General features: G+C 43.4%; 1 protein-coding gene across 3 annotated transcripts; it reads left to right on the top strand.

Moving 5' to 3' along the window:
• Positions 1-7,834: 7,834 nt before the first annotated feature.
• Positions 7,835-14,223, top strand: LOC123045363 (OVARIAN TUMOR DOMAIN-containing deubiquitinating enzyme 12). Of its 3 annotated transcripts, none has more exons than XM_044468393.1 (10): positions 7,835-8,038; positions 9,602-9,790; positions 9,972-10,045; positions 11,891-11,945; positions 12,055-12,129; positions 12,503-12,576; positions 12,687-12,735; positions 13,316-13,400; positions 13,679-13,735; positions 13,844-14,223. In XM_044468393.1, the coding sequence occupies exons 2-10, from the start codon at positions 9,623-9,625 to the stop codon at positions 13,888-13,890; spliced, it is 684 nt and encodes a 227-aa protein (XP_044324328.1). In that variant the 5' UTR covers positions 7,835-8,038; positions 9,602-9,622; the 3' UTR covers positions 13,891-14,223. The 3 variants fall into 3 exon arrangements, with proteins under 3 accessions (XP_044324328.1, XP_044324326.1, XP_044324327.1); XM_044468391.1 differs by having other exon boundaries at positions 7,845-8,038; positions 9,616-9,790; XM_044468392.1 differs by lacking the exon at positions 7,835-8,038 and adding an exon at positions 8,076-8,334 and having other exon boundaries at positions 9,616-9,790.
• Positions 14,224-22,883: the final 8,660 nt, after the last annotated feature.

Here is a 22,883-nt window from a genome sequence, read left to right as displayed (position 1 = left end):
CAACAGGTTCACTAGAAGCATGCAAAGTTCTATCGTTTTTCTTTTTCTTCTTTTTGGAAGAACTAGGTGCCTCTAAATTATTTCTACGAGAATCTTGCTCGATTCTCTTAGGGTAGCCTTCAGGATACAAAGGTTCCTGAGTCATTCTACCAGTTCTAGTAGCCACTCTAATAGCAAAGTCATGTTTATTATTTAATTCATCGAGCAAATCACTTTGAGCTTTAAGTACTTGCTCAGCTTGAGTGGTAACCATAGAAGTATATTTGCTAATGATCGAGTTTAAGTTCACCTTTAATTGTAGCCATATAATCACTCAAGCATCCTATTTCAAAAGCATTATTCTTTAATTCTCTACCAACATAGGCATTAAAACTTTCTTGCCTAGCCATAAAGTCATCAAATTCATCTAAGCATGGGCTATGAAATTTAGTAGAAGGAATTTCAACTTTATCATATCTATAGAGAGAATTTACCTTTACTACCTATGTCGGGTTATCAAGACAATGTGGTTCTTCAACATGCGGTAAATTAAGACCATGTATTTCTTCAATATGAGGTAAATTCTTAACATCTTCAGCTTTTATACCTTTTTCTTTCATTGATTTATTTGCCTCTTGCATATCTTTAGGCCTGAGAAATAGAACACCCCTCTTCTTCGGGGTGGGTTTAGGAATAGGCTCAGGAGTTGGCTCAATTGGTTCAGGAATTGCCTCAGGAATTGGCTCAGAAAGAGTCCATTTATTTTCATTAGTCAACATATTATTCAATAGTAACTCACCTTGGTCGACTGTTATTTCCCTGAAAACACAACCAGCACAACTATCCAAGTAGTCCTTGGAAGCATCGGTTAGTCCATTATAAAAGATATCAAGTATTTCATTTTTCTTAAGAGGATGATCAGGCAAAGCATTAAGTAATCAGAGAAGCCTCCCCCAAGCTTGTGGGAGACTCTCTTCTTTGATTTGCACAAAATTATATATTTCCCGCAAGGCAGCTTGTTTCTTATGAGTAGGGAAATATTTAGCAGAGAAGTAATAAATCATATCCTGGGGACTACGCACACAACCAGGATCAAGAGAATTAAACCAAGTCTTAGCATCACCCTTTAATGAGAACGGAAATATCTTAAGGATATAATAATAGCGATACTTCTCATCATTAGTAAATAGGGTGGCTATATCATTCAACTTGGTAAGATGTGCCACAACAGTTTCAGATTCGAGGCCATAAAAAGGATCAGATTGGACTAAAGTAATAATCTCAGGATCAACAGAGAATTCATAATCCTTATCAGTAACACAGATAGGTGAAGTAGCAAAAGCGGGGTCAGGTTTCATTCTAGCATTAAGAGATTGTTGCTTCCATTTAGCTAATAACTTCTTAAGATCATATCTATCTTTGCAAGCAAAAATAGCTCTAGCAGCTTCCTCATCCATAACATAACCCTCAGGAACAACAAGTAATTCATAATTAGGGGGAGAACTTTCATCATCACTATCATCAATAATAACATCTTCAATAATTTCATTCTCTCTAACCCTATCAAGTTGTTCATCAAGAAATTAACCTAATGGCAAAGTGGTATCACGCACAGAAGTAGTTTCATCATAAGTATCATGCATAGCAGAAGTGGCATCATCGATAACGTGCGACATATCAGAATTCATAGCAGTAGCAGGTTTAGGTGTCGCAAGCTTACTCAAAACAGAAGGAGAATCTAGTGCAGAGCTAGATGGCAGTTCCTTACTTCCCCTCGTAGTTGAGGGAGAAATCTTGGTTCTTTCGTCTTTCAAGTTCCTCATAGTGATCAACAGATATAAATCCCAAGTGACTCAAAGAATAGAGCTATGCTCCCCGGCAACGGTGCCAAAAATTAGTCTTGATAACCCACAAGTGTAGGGGATCGCAACAGCTTTCGAGGGTAGAGTATTCAACCCAAATTATTGATTCGACACAAGGGGAGCCAAAGAATATTCTTAAGTATTAGCAGTTGAGTTGTCAATTCAACCACACCTGGATAACTTAGTATCTGCAGCAAAGTATTTAGTAGCAAAGTAGTATGGTAGTAATGGTAACAGTGGCAAAAGTAAAGGTAATAGTTTTGTAATAGTTGTAAAGTAGCAACGAAAAAGTAAGTAAGCGAAGCACAATATGTGAAAAGCTCGTAGGCATTGGATCAGTGATGGATAATTATGTCGGATGCGATTCCTCATGTAATAGCTATAACATAGGGTGACACAGAACTAGCTCCAGTTCATCAATGTAATGTAGGCATGTATTCCGAATATAGTCATACGTGCTTATGGAAAAGAACTTGCATGACATCTTTTGTCCTGCCCTCCCGTGGCAGCGGGGTCCTACTGGAAACTAAGGGATATTAAGGCCTCCTTTTAATAGCGAACCAGAACAAAGCTTTAGCACATAGTGAATACATGAACTCCTCAAACTACGGTCATCACCGAGAAGTATCCCGATTATTGTCACTTCGGGGTTGTCGGATCATAACACATAATAGGTTACTATAGACTTGCAAGATAGGATCAAGAAATCACATATATTCATGAAAACAGAATAGGTTCAGATCTGAAATCATGGCACTCGGGCCCTAGTGACAAGCATTAAGCATAGCAAAGTCATAGCAACATCAATCTCAGAACATAGTGGATACTAGGGATCAAACCCTAACAAAACTAACTTGATTACATGGTAAATCTCATCCAACCCATCACCGTCCAGCAAGCCTACGATGGAATTACTCACGCACGGCGGTGAGCATCATGAAATTGGTGATGCAGGATGGTTGATGATGACGATGGCGACGAATCCCCCTCTCCAGAGCCCCAAACCGACTCGAGATCAGCCCTCCCGAGAGAGATTAGGGCTTGGCGGCGGCTCCGTATCGTAAAACGCAATGAAACTTTCTCTCTGATTTTTTTCTCTGTGAAATGGAATATGGAGTTGGAGTTGAGGTCGGTGGAGCATTAGGGGGCCCACGAGACAGGGGGCACGCCCAGGGGGGAGGGTGCGCCCCCACCCTCGTGGACAGGGTGTGAGCCCCCTGGCCTTGATTCTTTCGCCAGTATTTTTTATATTTTCCAAAAGTTATCTCCGTGGATTTTCAGGCATTCCGAGAACTTTTGTTTTCTGCACAATAAACAACACCATGGCAGTTCTGCTGAAGACATCGTCAGTCCGGGTTAGTTTCATTCAAATCATGCAAATTGGAGTCCAAAACAAGGGCAAAAGTGTTTGGAAAAGTAGATACGTTGGAGACGTATCACCCACTCCAGGTGAATTGTATGAGCCTGGTTGTCAGCGTCACAGAGAAGAGCTACAGAGCATTTTTCAGAGGCCTGAACCCAATATGAGTCAGATGCTCAGCATGGTGAAGCCATTGTCTCAAGATGCAGAATATCCCAAGGAATTCTTTATCTAGGACCTTGAGTACCTGCCCCGCACAATCTATCATATACTGAGGCGTACTCTATGGCCAATCAAGGGACATTCTTCTGAAGCCAAACTTGAAGGCATTATGAAGACTTTGGTATTCTATATTGTCAATGGCATCAGATTCAACTCCCAGGATTTCTTCATCAGACAACTTGATGCACCTGGGATTGATCTATTGGCCTGAAGTTTTATGCTCCATCGGTGATGCGCCTGATCAACTTCATTCTACTATCGACTATCAGCCTTCAGCATGCAACCATCTTGTCTTTCTGCCTGAGGTTGATCTGTCAGTTGAAGCCATCTACCCCGAGCCTGCCAAGGAGCTGCTATCTCTTCATATTGTTGATCATCAAAGCTTCACTCAGCCAATAGAAGGAGTTCATGTACCAAATGCTGCTATTCCTGCTTATCCTCTGGCTGGCAATGTTCGTATGCCTCATCGAGCAAATACCGAAGCCACTGCTAGTACAATTGCTCAAAGGCCTCAGAAGCATTCTGGTGTACTCAATGACCGAGAGATACTTGTGGCCTTACATAAGAAGCAGGACAAGCATCACGACTGGCTGAAGCGTCAGATGCATAGTCTCTTGGTGGATGTCAATCGCATCCGCAACCTGGCCAGCAAGAACTCATTTGTTGCCCATGAGAATGCGCGGCGGTCCTGGAAAAGCCTCACTCTGTTGTGTTCTGAAGGCGATCTTCATGCAGATGGCTTCACTCAGGGCTTCAAGTTTGTTTCCAGACCTCCACAAAATGCAAGCTGGTGTCGCACTCCCTCACTTGAAGATTCTAAATATTCATCTCCGGCTGCAACTGTTGTTGCAAATGTCATCGATGAAGAAGACGACGCCACTTCACCGACCATGGCTACACTGCATCTCGACACTGCATCAGGCCCTTCTGCACCACCAAACTCCAATGTCGACCCCGATCCACCATCTGCTCCTTCTGGGAACGAGTAGATGCTCTATGTCTTCCAACCTTTTTGGTCATTACTGACAAAAGGTGGAGAAGCATGTGAGTTGATAGTCTTCAAGTGGGTCCTTATGGGTGGTTGCATTATTTTTGCCAAGTATTTACAACTCTCGTCTTTTGATACATTTGGTTCCTTGAGTTGTAACACTTAAACTTGATGGTCGTCTGCTACTTTTTCTGCTACTTTGTGATGCGATGATAAATTCCGCATGAAGTCATTCTGCAGACGTCCATTTTCCATTATGCATATCATCATCTTCATTATCTTTTTATATGCATAATGTATTGTCTTCACACTTTGAAGATGGCCTCCACAAAGCAAAACCTGCCATGTGCATTTGCATTCAAAAGCAAATTATTTATATGCACATCTTCAGGGGGAGCCTCGTCATACGTATGAAGACAATACTCACAACACTAAACTTTCACATACTTTTATCCCCGTTGAAAACTTCAACTAGTTTGTCATCAATCACCAAAAAAGGGGAGATTGTAAGTGCATCTAGTGCCACCCCTAGTTGGTTTTGGAGTATTGATGACAAACTTGGTTGAGGGACTAATGTGTTTGTGAGAATTGCAGGATAACACAGGTAGTAGTCCCAGATTGATTCGGTTTACCTACCAGAGATGACCCCTAAAATGTGTGAACACATTGAAGACAATGGTGGTCTGTGAAGATATTCACATTGAAGACTATGACACGAGAAGACATCGCATGAAGACTATGGAGTGCGAAGACATAGTTGTTTCGTAGTTTCCTTTTCTTCTTTGTTGAGTCATAGGAACCACCGCACTGTTAAATGGGGTCCAAGTAAACAAAGTCAGAGTGACTGAAGTGATGCTCACCCAAATCCTATGTCTTAGAGCGAAGACAATGAGAGCAAATCTTATCTAGAGCTGGATGAGTCAGCTTTACTTGTAGCCCAAGTCAAGCTGTCGCGTGTGTTTGAAGTCTGACCATTGGACACGTGTCAGTTCCTTAGTGACCCAGGGTCATTTTGGACAAATCAGGTCGGGTTGCCTCCTGGCTATAAATATCCCACCCCCTACACCATAAATTGGTGGCTACTCAGAGTTAGTGCATGACTTTTGTCGTTTGAGAGCAACCCACCTTCGAAGCTTTCAAGAGAGTAATCCTTGCGAGGACAAAGCCCAAAACACCCAGAGCCAAAGAGTGTTAGGCATCACTGAAGTCTTCCTGTCCGCGTGATCTGAAGACTTATTACACTTGAGGATTGTGAATCCTCCAGCCGGTTAGGCGTCGCGTTCTGAGCATCCAAGAGTCATTGTGGATTGCCGGCGAACGAAGTCTATGAAGGTTTGGAAGTATCCCTTGAAGAATTACCAGAGTGATTGGGTGCGGACTAAGTGTTCTTAGCTTAAGGGGAATAAGGTGAAGACGCGGTCTTCTGAGTTGAATCTCAGCCTCCCTAACCAGACGTACAGTTGTCACAGCAACTGGAACTGGTCCAACAAATCACTTGTCCTCTCCGAGCAACTAGTTCTATCCTTTCTCTCTCTTTGCTTACTGTTTGTCTTCGTGAAGTCATTGCCCATTTGTCTGATCTGATTGACTTCACTGAGTGAAGACTGTTTACTGTTTGGCTTCATACTATCTTCCATCCTGATCCATACTACCTAGCTCCTGATAGTCTTTGTGCTTTCACTACATTGCTTACTTGACTATGGCTTGTCTAGTGTAGTCTACCTTCCGCTGCATATCAATAGATTCATTTCTATTGTTTGTCTTCAAAGCACCCGTGTTTTGAAGACTTTCATAAAAATCGCCCATTCACCCCCTTCTAGTCGAATACTAACACTTTCACATAGCAACATCAATATCAGAATATAGTGGATACTAGGGATCAAACCCTAACAAAACTAACTCGATTACATGATAAATCTCATCCAACCCATCACCGTCCAGCAAGCCTACGATGGAATTACGATGGATACTCACGCACGGCAGTGGGTATCATGAAATTGGTGATGAAGGAAGGTTCGTGATGATGATGGTGACGAATCCCCCTCTGTGGAGCCCCGAACGGACTCTAGATCAGCCCTCCCTATGAAGAACAGGAAGCGGCGACGGCTCTGTATCGTAAAACGTGATGAATCCTTCTCTCTAATTTTTTTCTCCCCGAATAGGTACTTATATAGTTGGAGTTAGGGTCAAAGGAGGTCCTGGGGGCCCACAAGCCTGCGAGGTGCGCCCCAGGGGGGCGCCCCCAGGGCTTGTGGCCACTGGGTGGACCCCCTCTGGTAACTTCTTGCGCCAGTATTTTTTTATATATCCCACAAAAATTCTTCGTAAATTTTCAGGTCAATCCGAGAACTTTGATTTCTGCACAAAAATAACACCATGACAATTCTGCTGAAAACAACGTCAGTTCGGGTTAGTTCCATTCAAATCATGCAAATTAGAGTTCAAAACAAGGGCAAAAGAGTTTGGAAAAGCAGATACGATGGAGACGTATCAATGGCTGAGAGCTCCATCTCTTTTTTGTATGCCAACAAGTGTGTCGGCATGACCACGACTGAGATGATGTGGTCGAATTGCCGCCCCTTTTGTGTGCTGGTGTGCCGGCCACTGGCAAGTGTGCCATCATGAAATGTGTAGTGGTCTTTTTAAAGGCTCGCATTGTGTGCCGGCCGCTGGCAATGGCGCCGGCATGAACTTTGGGCGATGGCATGGCTGCTGGCAATGATCTATGGCCGCATGCTTTTTTAATTTATGCGTGGACACGAAATGGGTCGTGCGTGTTGGCCGCACAGCCGATCCAAAACAAAAAGAGAGGCTGATCCAAAACAAAGAGAGGGCGGACGACGAGCGGGCGGCCGATTCAAACGGACAAAAAGCAAACAAAGCACGTGTCTTTTTTGGCCAGCACGCTGTAAGTGCATGCAAAAGGATTGAATTAGCAAATTAGGGCTCCTTTGATTAAAATGAATTCTATAGGGTTTTTGGAGGATTGAAATCCTTAGGAATTTTTCCTATGTTGGCCCTTTGATTCATAGGATTTTTTTCTATGGAATTTTTTGTACTACATTTTATGGGAAATCTAATATTCACTCCAACCTCTTTTTACAATTCCTTTGTTTTTCATGTGGCATCAAACACTTCTTGCTAATCCTATAAGATTCAATTTGACATGCCACCCCAATCCTATACTTTTCATATTCCTACATTTTCAAAATCCCGCGACTCAAAGAGGCCCTTAGATCAAAAGGTCCCAATTTCCAAGTGCACGTACACGCGTCACTGCCTGATGCGTGGCCCACCTGTCAGCCGTTCAAATAAGCCGGGCCCGGCGAATAGCAAGGGAGCCAGGGAGGTGGTGACCGGCTCTTCGTTGCTGGGTCGGTGATGGCCTGGTGGGTACGCCGTACGCGTGAGAAACCGCGGCAGCGGGCAAGAAGCGCAACTGAAGGCAATGAAATCGCAGTTCGTACTTACTCCAAACAACGCGTCGCCATCCGCGTCCGCTTTCCATTTCTTCCATTCCACCTCCCCCACCCAAAATAAAAGCGCCCCCACGAGGAACCTCGCGCGTTCCTCCAATCCCCTCCTCGCCGCCGCTCTCAAATTCATACCCGGACCCTCCCGCCGCAGGTATGCTCCAGTGCCTCTCCCGTGATCCGGGAGATAGTTTCCTTAGTTTTTTTTGGGGGAATTTCTTTGCGCGATAGCAAGAAGAGAAAACTCGCACCGGTTCCTGCTCTGCGGGGGCGGGATTGATTGGCGCGGGCCGCGGGGGTCATGGAGTTCTTAGGAGATCGATCTTGCTAGTCCGTCGGATAGAGCGGTTCTTTCGCGATGAATCCTTCTGTGCAAACTCGGTGCGGTCCCTGTTTTTTTGCCCTACCACTCGCGTCTGCTCTCGATCTGGGAATGTCGGTGGAGCAAAGGTAGCGTGTTCAGTTGCTCTATGTACAAATTGATGTTCCCCGGTGATTAAGGTCCCTGCAGTTTCGCGCTCAGAATTTGTGTGGTCGGGATTCGGCCACAATCAATGCTCAAACGCAGAGTCAACGATTTGTTTTGTGTGTGGGGGATTGAACAGCCTGAGGTGCTAGTCGCGACTGGAAAAGGCATGTCTAATCGGAAGCCAACTTTTTCACAGCGTGTCGCAATTTTTTTTTTTTGCCAAACTAGTCTAACCTTTGGGTGCACAAATTCTTAGCCACTCTTTGGCTATCTTGCTGCACCTTGAAGTGCAGCAAAGCATGGCTGAGAACCAAACAGCCTCTAGGGTTCTGTGTGGGAGCAATAGGTAGGCAGGATCCATTGTGTCATGTGGATACAGTTGACTATGCTAGCTCCCTTCGAGCTGCCAAAATAATTCTCTTAGATTTTTAAATACATATGCCTTCACTGACTTTGGAAGAGATGGCAGATAAGTTAGTTCATTTCTCTCCTGATTGGAGAGATATTGTAATGTGCCAATGTCCATGAGACTAACCACCCAATTCTCTGCTCTATAATCATGACTCTACTAGTCTACTTATACCATGGGAGTACTTGTTCTTAGCTCAACATCCATTTGTATATTGCACACGTATCATTAGGTATTAATCATGGCAGTACTTGTTTTAAGCTCCACATCCATTTTCATATTGCATACGTATCATCAGATATTAATTATATGCTCAATCATTGGTTCAAACATGCAGATCCAAATTCAATGGAAGTGGACAAGTAGTTATACCATATATTGTTATAACATATAGATATATGGGATCCTGGGGAATATTTCATTGAGTTTGTTAAAAGTAAATGCATATCAAGCGTGCCGTATGCAAACCTGGATACATTAAAGAAAATGATTACACAAATCATTGTCCACCGATAAACAAGTTGATGTTAGCATGTACACATTTTACAGCTAACTCAGTTATTAGAGGCTTCCCTCATGTGGTCATGTTCCCCTCAATTGCTGCTTTGGTGTGTCTGTTGAATATATGGTCAATGAAATAGAGTCTGGTTTTATACAGTTCATATTTTTGTAGATTGTATTTATTTCGTATAATTATTGCTAACATTATGCATAGCTGTGCCTAGAAATTACACTCTATTTTCGACTTTTTGCTGATATATTCATATTTGTTTGTCTATAACATCTGAACTTATACCAATACATATTGTTGAGCATTATTTAAAGTTCATTTTGTCCAGTTTTTTACCTGTAGATTGGGCATGACGCATATGTTTCCAAATGGAGGTGCCTCGTCCAGCTCAACCTCTATGAGCAGCCAGAGGAGCGAGACAGATGGTGACAAGATGATTGCAATGGTTCTTGAAGAAGAATATGCGAAGCTAGATGGTGCTATGGCCAAGCGCCTTACGAATTTGACATCTATTCCTGTAAGATATTGCATGCCTGCTCTGCTATTTACTTCCGTTACCCTTCCCTCCCCTTGCTAGAACTGTTAAATTTGTGTTTGTCGGGCAGTCCTTTTGTTTTTCTCTGCGGTATGGTATTGGTTAAATAAAATTAACTGTGTGTGCTTGTTACCTGAAATTCCTTCCTTTGGCACATTGACAGCATGTTCCCCGGATTAATACATACTTCCCGACATATAGTGATGCCACCATGGATCATCATCGTCTTCATGACAGGTAAACTTTGATGATTCTTACATGCTTTACTCTGGTACAGTTTTCACTTCTGTTCTTGCAAAGTTGGATGATTCCATCCTTTCACAGGATTCTTTTGGTAAACATTTGGGCATATATTGAGAGTCCAGAAGTTGGTCATAGCTTTACAAGTCCATAGCAGTTGAGCCAAAGGCTAAAAGTTAAATGAAAAAGCATGTTTATTTTGCATCACATTGGGGATTCTATGTCAGATTTTTTAAAGACCCCAGGGAAAACTATGGGGCTTGGTTTGGATGTAGATATTGAAGTGCTCGGCATTGCATTGCTTTCAATGCCAAATATCTCAGGACATTGGTATTAAGCTTCAATGCCAATACTAGTGTTTGGATGTTCATATATTTGGCACTTGGAATCCAAGGGGGCAACAATTCCAGTTCTTGTTTGGATGGACAACGAATGGAATTGCACATTTATAAGAGTATGAAGAATATACTTTGTTGTACAGTTTGGAAATCAAATCTGCACATCATGCGCATAAATTTTATCAACGCTGAAATGCCCTGCCTTTTCTCAGTAAGCAAGAATATAGTCAAACAATAGTGCCCGGTGAATTCTTCCTCTCATGTACGTGCAGCACAAAGGAAGCATTCAAAGCTCAAATAATCAGGCCAGCTGACCAACAAAGCAGCTTCATACAGAACCGGGCAACACTTATCTTTTTCTAATGCAATCAAAGCTCAAATATTCGTAGCAACCACAGCGATAATTAACATCTAAGAATTAAAGGGGCAGCAGGAGAGGATGTGCAGGGATGGGCGAGGGGATGCTGCCATGGGGTGCAGGACGAGGTAGCATGCTCCATTAGAGGGGATGCAGTGGAAAACACATCTGGGTGAGAGGGACACCATGGGGAGGAGTAATCTACGCATCTGCGATGTACACATGCACAGTGGTATGTTCTGAGAGAGGCACTGCAAGGGGATGGCCGGAGGGATGAGGGCCATGGCGAATCAGAAGGAGGGGTCCTGCGGGGGAGGGATCAGATATGGAGGCCACGTCAACAACCACGGAAAGAGTAGTGGGACATCGGGGGTGGACAAAGGACACACATCTGGGTGAGAGGGACACCATGGGGAGGAGTGAGCTACGCATCTGCGATGTACACATGCACAGTGGCATGTTCTGAGAGAGGCACTGCAAGGGGATGGCCGGAGGGATGAGGACCATGGCGAATCAGAAGGAGGGGTCCTGCAGGGGAGGGATCAGATACGGAGGCCATGTCAACAACCATGGAAAGAGTAGTGGGACATCGGGGGTGGACAAAGGACTGTCGTGGAGAAGAAAGAAAGGAGGAGCACTTCCCTGCGCCGCCGTGGACCTCCGCCTGGGGTGTGTCCTCCCTCGGTCTCCTGATTCCTCCCGTGTGGTCGCCATGTTCCTTTTCTTGTACAGGATGGAGCGAAGGAGTAAGGGATAGAGGATTTGGCCAAATACAGAGCACTGGGGCTAGCGCGAGTGTCCGGTAGAAGGTTACAATATCGTGCCTGGATATCCAGGCCACCCAAAGAGCCGTCGGGTCAGGCAAATGCCAGTGCCAAATTCCGGCCTTGAATGCCAACATCCAAACGGGGTGCGGAATAACATTCTGAGTATGCATCTAAATCATATCCTATGTCCTCTCTTTGGACATTCCAACTAAATGGTTTGCCTACATATGGGAACAGTCTTTAGCCTGTCTTTACTCACGGCACCCTACAGAAATAGCTAAGCTGACCTCGAATCACCTACAACCTGTTTCGGTGAATTAATGCAATGCTAATACATGTATTATTCTCATAGTTCCTAATTAATGAGAACCTTTTGTAGGTTAAATGCATATGGCTTGTTTGAAGTGAGGGTATCAGGTGATGGCAATTGTCAGGTTTGTGATTTTTCTAAAGCAGAATTTGATTCACTGGATGAAATTATATGATCTTCTGAAGTTCTTACCTTTATGTTTATCTAAGGATACTGTTATTTTTTTCCTGTAGTTCCGTGCACTCTCAGACCAGCTATATCGATCACCTGAGTATCACAAGCATGTTCGGAAAGAGATAGTGAAGCAGGTATATCGATCACCTAGGCATATTGAAAGTACCACTTTATGTTTTTTTAACACTGGGAAGGGATCAGAAGGTCCCCGAAACTGCTGCATTTATCTGAAATGACAGTATACTACAAGGACCCTGAAAGAAAAGAAAAAATACAGACGCATCCTAAAGTACCACTTTATGTTATTGCACTCATATTGCTAAACTGCAATGTCACGCATGCATCTTAAACTTTATGGTGAATGCCCCCTTCTTATAATTTCTTTGTGTGACTGTGATGTATAAATAAGCAGATTTTCATTATTATTAGGCTATAGTTGTGTCCATATGCTGACAATTATGTTCTTAGGCTTGAAGGCTTATGTGTGCCATTTTCTTTCTTCTGCAGCTCAAGGCGTGCAACTCTTTGTATGAGGGGCATGTCCCAATGAAATATAAACACTATTGCAAGAAGATGAAAAAGTACGCACTATTGTGGGCTTTATTTTGCTTGCAGAGTACTTCAATGAAAACAGTTCATGCTTATTCTTTTGTATTTAATTATTTATGAATCTGAATCTCATCTTCTCCAGATCTGGGGAATGGGGAGACCATGTCACATTGCAAGCAGCTGCTGATAAGGTGAACTCTCTCACATTCATTGTTTCCATAATTTCTTTGCTAAACTGAAATTTAGCTAACTTCCTGCAATGGTGCAGATTTTCTGCCTTTTATATTACATTTGTGTATTATTCCTATTTTTCTCGCATTCTACTGAAGTAGGAGTACATGCTAATATGTTCTGTTGATGGGACTACTGATGGTCTCTTAATTGTCTCATCTGATTAATACTTTATTTGTACACCACATGTGAAATTTTAACTTGTCTCACTAAAAGTTATACATCTTTGGTGAATATACTATCACAGTATCTTAATTTTGTACCCTCAGAGGGAATTATAGACCTAACTGGTTCGGTGCCAATAATTGGCATGCCAATTGTTGGCAAGTCTAAAAATTTGGCTCTTAATTGGTTGGCTACCAATTGGTTCTTGTCCACCTCTCAAAAAGTTGCCAATTTTTGGCAAGTTTTGGTTTTGCCAAATGTTGGCTTGCCAAATATTGGCAATGCCAAACTTTGGCAGCGAACCAATTAGCATCTATATCTTGACAAGCCCTGTTGAGAAAGAAGACGCCTAATGTTTCTCTTTGCTTTTGACAGTTTGCTGCGAAGATATGCCTTCTAACATCTTTCCGAGATAGCTGTTTTGTTGAAATTGTTCCACAGTATCAGGCTCCACAGAGAGGTAACATTTTGGCCTCTGCCAAGGAACAAGCAAATATTGTGCATATCTACATAAAAAGGCAGTAGTCGCAAGCACAACCTTTCATCATATTACTTGCACTATAGCCTGCTTCAGTGGATTATTGCCCACATCAAATCTGTTACACACAATTTGCAAAACATAAAATATATACAGTTGAAGGCATGCCTAAGCATATCTCTGTGATTACTGCATACAACTGTTAAAGAAAAAAAGTGACTGGCTATGATGGCTGATTCCTTAAGTTACATGTTTTTCAGAGCTTTGGCTAAGTTTCTGGTCCGAAATTCACTACAACTCACTATACGATGCTCGAGGTCAGAAATAGAATGTCCTTATCTTTAATTGTAAGAACTGAATACATCAGTTTATATACTATTGTATATCCATTTCTCAAGAAAAGGAAATTACTTGTTGCTTTGTAGATCTCCCGAGCAAATACAAGCCTAGAAAGAAGCACTGGTTGTTTTAGATTCACCTGTTGCTCCAGGCTTGAATTTTATCACATGGCCTTTTCGATATTGCCGGCTGGCCACATCCTGGAGAGCGGACACCTACCTCTGATTTTCTCCACTGGAGATCTGAGTCATTGGATTGTTGGATGCCTACTTTGGTGCAGTCATATAATCAGATGTAGCTCGATACTGAAACAGAGGTTGCTTCCTTGTGCATAGATATATTTATACTAACAGATAGGTTGGTTGTATACATGTTCTTTCATTGTTACATTTTTATGCGATGCTGCTACATGTTATTCCATTCGCTTTGTTTATGGGAAAAACTCAGACTGGATTGTGCACTGTCAGTAGCTAGTAATGTGTATGAGACAGCTCCACTACGAACGTGGAGTATCTGCTTTCGAGCTCAAATGCTCCCTCATGAACAGTGAAATAAAAAATTCAAAAAATTCTGGTGGTGAACTTTGACAAATGTTCTATATGCTTGCAAAATTTCAGCACAAAATGATATTTCTGGAAGTTATGAAACAAAAATCGGTGCTCCAAAAGTGCTCTAGTTTTGAAAATATTTTGGTGTGCTGATTTTGTTTTTTCCATGACTTTTGTGCTAAAATTTGGTATGTATACAAAACATTTGTCAAAGTTTACCACGAAAGAATTCAGTTTTTCTGCTTTTTCTATCTTTTTGATTTTACTGTTCACGGGGTATTTGAGCTCGGGGTCAGAATAGGACTTGCGCTCCACTACACGATTCACTACTAAAGCAGGTGGAGTGTTGCAGCATTTTGTGGCCTGATATTGGGACAATGCTACACACCGATCGGCTTCCCATGAGCGCACACGTTGCATAGTGTGTGGTCACACACATCACTACAGTATCTAAGCTCCCTTGAATGTAAGGGCTGTGAGCACTCGGGTGGGTCAACTGACCATGTCGCTTGTAAGGGCTGTGAGCACTCGGGGGCTGGGAGGGTCAACCGACCATGTCGCTTGTGTTTTTTGAAGAATCATTTAGATTTAGTGGAACCACGGTCTCTTACTAAATAACTAGGTATTGTTTTTCTTGATCACAGTACAATCGAACTCGCTCACATACACGGACATACACTCATCCCTATGAATGCACGCATGCATACCCTATCTGTAGGAGCATATTTGATAGACTGAGACGACACATCATCTTGAGATTGATGAAGTCGTCACAGACGCATTTGTAGTTGGTGGGAATGTCTCCTCACACACACTGTCGAAAGGCCTGGAATAAATCCAGAAAAATGCAAGCACCAATGTAAAGTCCGGGACTTACTTTGGTGGCAGGAAATAGCAATGTCCACCTAACCATCCAATAGTACGTATTGTTTACTGTTTGGGTCAACCATCCAACTGCCTGTGTCCAACACTTGATTTGTTATGTGTCACTTACTCCCTGAACTAAAACCAGGACATTTATTTTAGATGAGAGGGACTATTTTTTTTGCGAGAAGAAAAGGTTTACATGTCGCTCATCTACATTAAAGTGATGTGCCATCGAACAGCGGCACGGTCACCGCCCGCTTGGCCCATCACTGCCTCCTCTGTGTCACATGGCTGCATGGGCGCCGTTAGTCCACCACCACGCCGCATGCCCGCCCATCTCTCTATCTTTCTCCCCTTCTCTCATGGGTACGCCCGAGCCATCATCGCCTCCTCCGCACCACACGGTTGCACAGGCACCCGACCCATCACCTGCTCCTCGCATCATATGGTTGCATGGTGCCGCCAGTCCATCACCGCCTCATCCGCACCACACGGTTGCACGGGCGCCCGTCCCACACCGCCTCCTACGCACCACAAGGCTGCACGGGCTTTGCCTGTCCACCACCATGCCGCACACCCCGCCTATCGCTCCCTCTTTCTTCCCTTCTTTTGTGAGGTAGTTAACGTCCGACGACGACGACGCTCGGAGCCTGGAGATGATTGTCATCTTCAAAACTTGGTCACCTTCGTCAACACGCCATGGCCCACAAGGTCTGCAGTACAACTCCCGATACCTCCTTCCTCTCCCTCTGTCATCCTTTCTTTGGTAGCCTGATTCAAATTCAATCTCGCTCGCTTCAGTGCTAAACAAGTAGCAGATTACACCGGGATTTTATCTCACCGTGTAAGGCTTCAATTTAAAATCCTCATGCTTCACTGCTTGAGTACCATCTTCGTGCGTGTGGATTAACAACCTCACGCAGTTTATACATGGCATGTTTTATGCTGCCTTTGTTCCACAATGTAGTGCATATTAGTTTTTCAAAAGTCAAAGATGTTCATTTAACCAAGTTTCTAGAATAAACTATCAATATCTGAAGTACTAAATAAATAAACTATACCGGTACATGTGGATGTTGTTTTTAAGAAAAAACTTGGTCAAACATTGGTACATTTGACTTTTTAAAACAAAGTATGTACTCTATTTTAGAATAGAGGGAGTATTAATTAGCATACCGTTCCGCGTCTAAGGAGCATGGTCTCTGGGTCACTTATGTACACAGCTGATGGTAACTAGGTTTTTCTATCAAGATAATTCAGTTAATTGTCACTGGGTCACTTATGTAAACAGCTGATCAGGCCTTAATAATGCAATAATAATATCACATTCAAATGAAAACTAAGATCAATCACTTATACTATTATCTCTCTATCCTCCCATTTCCATCTCTTCCTCTTAGAAGCCGCTATAAACATGCTTCATTCCCTTTCCCGTCGTTAGTATGTGCAAATCATTACTTTTATTTCAAATATGTTCTTTCTATTTTGATTCTAACTACGCATATGAACGATCAATATTGAAAATCAGAAGCCATATACTGTGGTGCAGTGTTGTAACTTCCAAGTATTTCTCACTTCCACTTCCCTTTTACCATTATTGCAGACCATTGTTGTTGGTGTTTTGTATTATTTGTCTGTGATCAAGGTAAGTTATGTAATATTGGTTGGTCAAATCATAGAGTTGTATGATTGTTGTACATGAATACTACAATCATAAGCCTCGGTTATGCATATCATAGTTTTGAATTAGTTTTGCAGATTTACATTATCATGTCCATCTAGTACTATGGTTTAACCCTACAGGTCCGTGACATGTTTGACGCCAACCAAGTAAATGATGACGTGTCTTAGCATCTAGACATGTCTTGCAATGCAATAAAGAGTGTTCTGACCCCAAAAGAAAGCCAAAACACACAAGGCCCAAGAAATAAACAACAACCCCCAACCCGCAAATAGAGCAGCACGAAATCTATGTGAATTAACAATGAAACAAATAAATGGTAGAAAAGTAGAACAGCGCAGCAAGGCGCGCGTATGATTCTAGTTATATATCATACCTAGTAGAATATAGATGTTCTATGAGATCACGACTCCATATACTATCCAGACACCACACGACTCTTAGTCCAATTATAATCTTCTACTACTATAGTACAAGAAATTTTGAACTTGTTTCAGCCACCCGTCATGACGTAGAGGCAATTATCAGCCGTTGATTTTTTCGACGGACTGAATCGCTACCGTTTATCACAGCAAACTCAGTTGATCCAACGGATGTAGTCTTCGGGATTCGCTTATGCAGTCGCGCGCCAAAACGAGGCCGGCGGGTTTTTTCTAGAGTCATCGATGCACTGCAGAGCTGCACCTGCAGTTGCACACCTTGCAGCGTCACGTGATGCTGATGAGAAAAGTTCTCACAGAATCAAAGATCTTCTGTGGCTGGTTTTTGAACTATCCATGGTACAAGGAAAGAGATGTTATTTGCAGTTTGACCAAGACACCACGTGCTTAGCACGTGCCATATACTAGTATATATTGTACATAATATTCTACACAACTCTAACAAACTTCACCTTGCGAAACTTTTTACCATCTTAAATCGTTTGTGTTAAAGTTTCATGTGCATTGGATGAGTTTACACTTTGAGTAGTGTTGCTACTCCTAGACTTCATGTGACTCCACGTGCTACTGTAGTCCTTTATTTTCTTATCATAATCAACACTTAAGCAAAATTAAGTTTATCTTTACTCTCCCAACTTCCGGAATATTCGTTCAACGTCATCACACACTTTTGCGTGATAGTGATTTTTTTTACTATAAGAGTGACCGGTACAGTATAATTGGTGTAACAAACCCAAATTACAAGTACCATGTCTTGAACATGGGTTGTTGGGAAGGCATCCTCCCCTTTCCACCACTAGGCTGTGCCATAGTCTGCATCACACATAAGAGTTATCTGAACTCAAGATCATTGCTCTTCTTACTGTTTGCCTGAAACTTGAAGAAATTTCACTTTTGCTTGTATTCATCCTGATATCATTGAAGTTCGATAAAACTATCAGAGATCCAAAGTGTTCAAAGTTGCCAACAAACTTTGAGCTCCTATTTTTGTATCGAGCTTTGATACGTCCATTTTGAATCATGTTTTCTTATCGATATTTATTGCATTATGGACTATTATTTCACTTTATAATACAATTCTTATGTCTTCCCTCTCTTATTTTGCAAGTTTCACATGAAGAGGGAGATTGCCGGAAGTTGGAATTCTGGATCAGAAGGGCCTATATCAGAGACACCTATTCCGCACAACTCCAAATGACCTTAAATTGACGGAGAATTATTTTAGAATATATAAAAATTATTGGTGAAAGAAACAACAGTAGGGGACCCACGAGGCAACCACAAGCCTGGGGGGCACGCCCTACCCCCAAGGCGTGCCCCTGGACTTGTGGGGCCCCTGGCAGACCTCAGAAGCCCATCTTCTGCTATATGATGCCATTTGACCTAGAAAAAAAATCAGAAGGAAGGTTTTGGGATGAAGCACAGCCGTCTCGAGGAGGAACCTGGGCAGGAGCATTTTTGCTCTCCGATGGAGCGATTCCACCGGGGAAACTTCCCTCTGGGAGGGGGAAATTGAAGGCATGTCATCACCAACAATCCACCCATCGTGGGAGGACCAATCTTCATCAACATCTTCACCAACACCATCTCATCTCAAACCCTAGTTCATCTCTTGTATTCAATATTTGCCCCAAAACCTCAGATTGGTACCCGTGGGTTACTAGTAGTGTTGATTACATCTTGTAGTTGATGCTAGTTGGTTTATGTTCAGATCCTTAATGATATTCAATACTCCTCTGATCTTGAACATGAATATGATTTGTGAGTAGTTACTTTTGTTCTTAAGGACATCGGAGAAGTCTTGTCATAAATAATCACGTGAATTTGGTATTGGTTTGATATTTTGATGATATGTATGTTGTGATTCCCTTAGTGGTGTTATGTGAACGTCGACTACATGGCACTTCACCAACTTTGGTCCTAAGGGAAGGCATTGTGGAGTAGTAATTAGATGATGGGTTGCTAGAGTGATAGAAGCTTAAACCCTAGTTTATGCGCTATTCCGTAAGGGGCTGATTGGATCCATATGTTTCATCCTATGCTTAGGTTTATCTTAATTCTTCTTTCGTAGTTGCATATGCTTGTGAGAGGGGTTAATCATAAGTGGGAGGCTTTTTCAAGTAAGAACAACACCCAAGCACCGGTCCACCCACATATCAAATTATCAAAGTAACGGATGCGAATCAAAGAAACATGATGAAAGTGACTAGATGAAATTAATGTGTGTCCTCAAGAACGCTTTGCTTGCTATAAGAGAAAGTTCTGGCTTGTCCTTTGCTATAAGAGGATTGGGCTAACTTACTACACCTTTGTACAGTTGCTACTTGTTGCTCGTTACAAATTATCATGCTATCAAACTATTTGTTACTGATAATTCAGTGCTTGCAAAAAATACCTTGCTGAAAACCGCTTGTCATTTCCTTCTGCTTCTCGTTAGGTTTGACACTCTTACTCATCGAAAGAACTATGCTTGATTCTCTATACTTGTGGGTCATCAATATTCTTTTCTGCCACCATTTCCGGGAGTGAAGCGCCTTTGTTAAGTGGAATTTGGTAAGGAAATATTTATATTACGTGCTGAAATTTACTGTCACTTCTTACTATGGAAAACAATCCTTTGAGGGGTTTGTTCAGGCTATCTTCACCTCGACCGAAAGCACAAAGAGTTGCCCCTGAACCTACTTAAAATATTTATTATGAGATTCCTTCGGGTATGTTAGAGAAACTGCTAGCTAATCCTTATGCAGGAGATGGAACAATACATCCTGATATGCACTTAATCTATGTGGATGCAATTTGTGGATTGTTTAAGCTTGTAGGTTTATCCGAAGATGGAGTTAAGAACAATGTTTTCCCTTTATCCTTGTAGGGAAAGGCATTGACATAATATAGGACATGTGATGATATTGGAACATGGGATTGGAACCGATTAAAATTGTAATTTCATCAAAAGTTTTTGTCCTATGCATCTAGTTCATCGTGATCAGAATTATATATATAATTTTTGGCCTCGTGAAGGAGAAATTATTGCTCAAGCTTGGGGAGGCTTAAGTACATGATGTACACATGCCCCAATCATGAGCTCTCAAGAGAAATTATTATTCAGAATTTTTATGCTCGACTTTCTCATAATGATCAAACCATGCTCAATTCTTCTTCTACTGGTTCTTTTATGAAGAAAACTATTGAAATCAGTGGAATGTTTTGGAAAGAATTAAACGCAACTCTGAAGATTGGGAGTTCAGCAAAGGTAAAGAGTCAGGTATAAATCTTGAGTTTGATTGTGTCAAGTCTTTTATGGAAACTTATGCTTTTCATAAGTTTGGTGCTAAATATAGACTTGACTCTGAGATAGTAGCCACGTTTTGTGACTCCTTTGTTGCTCATGTTGATCTCCTTAAGGAGAAGTGGTTTAAATATCACCCCCTATAAAAGAGAGATAGAGGAACCAATTATAGTTAAAGATGAAACTATCATTTACAATGTTGATCTAGTTGTGCCTACCGCTTATATTGAGAAACCTCCTTTCCCTGTTAGGATAAAGAAACATGCTAAAGTTACAAATGTGATTAACAAAAGTAGTATTATAGCACCTAGACCCTCTGAACAAATTAAAGTTGAACCTAATGTTGCTATGGTTAAAGATCTCTTGGTCAAATAATTTTGATGGGCATGTTATCTACTTCTGTGAGGAAGCAACTAGAATTGCTAAGCCTAATACTAAAGATAAGAATAAGACCGTCGTTGGCATGCCTTGTAACGCCCCGGATTCGATGCGCCAGGTGTCCGCCAGTTATTCGCCGTCGTTGCCATGTCATTTGCTTGCGTGTTGCATTTTGCCATGTCATCATCTGCATTTCATCCGCATGTTTTTCAAAACTTGCATCCGTTCGGTCCTCCCGGTTCTCTCCGTTGTCCGTTCGGAGTCCAGACCACACTCGCACGCGCCCGCGGCACCTCCGAAATATTATTTTATAAGTGGCATAAAAATGTTCTCGGAACGGGTTGCAACTTGTCGTGCGGTCTTATTATAGTGTAGACAGAGCGCCTGCCAAGTTTCATCGCATTCGGAGTCCATTTGATAGCCCAACCGTTAAATATAGCGGTACCGTTGCCGGTACCTTCGTCGGGTGTTTTCGGCCTCCGAAAACCCATGCCGGGCTGCTATCTCTTCTCTCCTTATAGCCTAGCCCATCTACACAGCCCACCAACCCCTCTCATAGTCCCTCTCCGCTCCGGAGCCGTTCGATGGCGATCGTACGCTCCGAAAAGCCCCCAAAGCCCCCAACCCTAGCCTCTTTTGCTATATAAAGACCCCCTCTCTCCATTTTTGGCCTCCTACCTACCCCCTCCTCAATTCCCGCAGCCAGCCGCCGCTCCCTCCTCGTTTTCAGCGCCGGTGCGCTCCCCCGCCGCCACTTGTCGCCTCCAATCGCCAGCATGCCGCCGCAGCCAGCGCACCCCCGCCACTTGGCGCGCCTGGATTCGTCGCGCCGTCACCCGCGCCGCGCTCCCCTCCACTCCCGCGTCGCCACGCGTCCCTGGCCTCTCCCTCCGCCACTGGCCCGCTCCAGCCCGAGCGCGGCCCGCCCCGGGCTGATCTGGGCCCCGAGCGAGCCCATGCCACCCCGCTCCCCAAGCGCCCGTCGCCCCGCTCCTCGATCCGATCTGGATCGGGAGGGACGTCGTGCCTCTGCTCGACCTCGCCGCCGGGAAGCCACCGAGAGGCTCCGCCGCCCCTGCAGGTTGCGCCCCTGCCTCCTTCCTCCTTTCCTCTGTCTCTCCCTCACGTTCTCTCTCCCTGTGCCTTGCAGAGGAGTCTGCCATGGCCGTCGCCGCCTCGGGTCCTTTGCATCCGTCGCCGGAGCTCCGTCCAGCCGCCGTTGTTGCTCAAACCCGGCCGGAAAGGGGGCCCCGCCTCCTCTCGTAGCTGGATCCGCCCTTCCCGGTCCCCGCCGAACCCTTGCTCGCCGCCGGCGAGTTCGTTGCTGCCGCCGCCATGTCCCTGCTCGGGGCGCGCAGGGACCTCCTCGTCCCGTTTGCCTTCCAGCCTGGGCCCATGCCCCGGCGAGCGAGTCGGCTGGCCCAGTGCCCCGACAGGCCTCCTCTCCACCCTGGGCCAGGTCCAGCAAGGTGAGGCTCGGCCTGCCCCTCTAAACCCGCCCGTGCGCGATATAACTATATGACGCTCACCTGTTTTTTTCCTGAAATTGACTAAGTCCCTGACATTTTCATGCCCTGCTTGACGTGCTATATCTCCATGCATACTGCTCCGTTTTGTGCGTGTAATATGTCAAATTGTTCGTCTCAACGAGTACTTCATTTCATTCCATTGCATCATATTCATTTGACCTCATCTTGATGCCTGAATCATCGTTGCAAGAGTGCTTCATAATGTTGTCTGCTGCCTATTAACAGAACATGCACTTTTGTCATTTTTGCCATGATTGATGTGTGCATCCTATGAGGTTGATGTCTACATGTGTTTTGATCTATGCCATGTTTTCTTTACAGAGGTGCTTACCATGTATTTTTGTGATCAATGTGGTGACTAGCACAAGCATGTAAACTAGGCTTCGTAATGTTGCTG

This window comes from Triticum aestivum, chromosome 2B, assembly GCF_018294505.1.
Source record: "Triticum aestivum cultivar Chinese Spring chromosome 2B, IWGSC CS RefSeq v2.1, whole genome shotgun sequence".
NCBI classification, from domain to species: Eukaryota; Viridiplantae; Streptophyta; class Magnoliopsida; order Poales; family Poaceae; genus Triticum; species Triticum aestivum.
The sequence above is the reverse complement of the archived record's forward strand: the minus strand, read 5'-3'. Positions and strand labels throughout refer to the sequence as shown.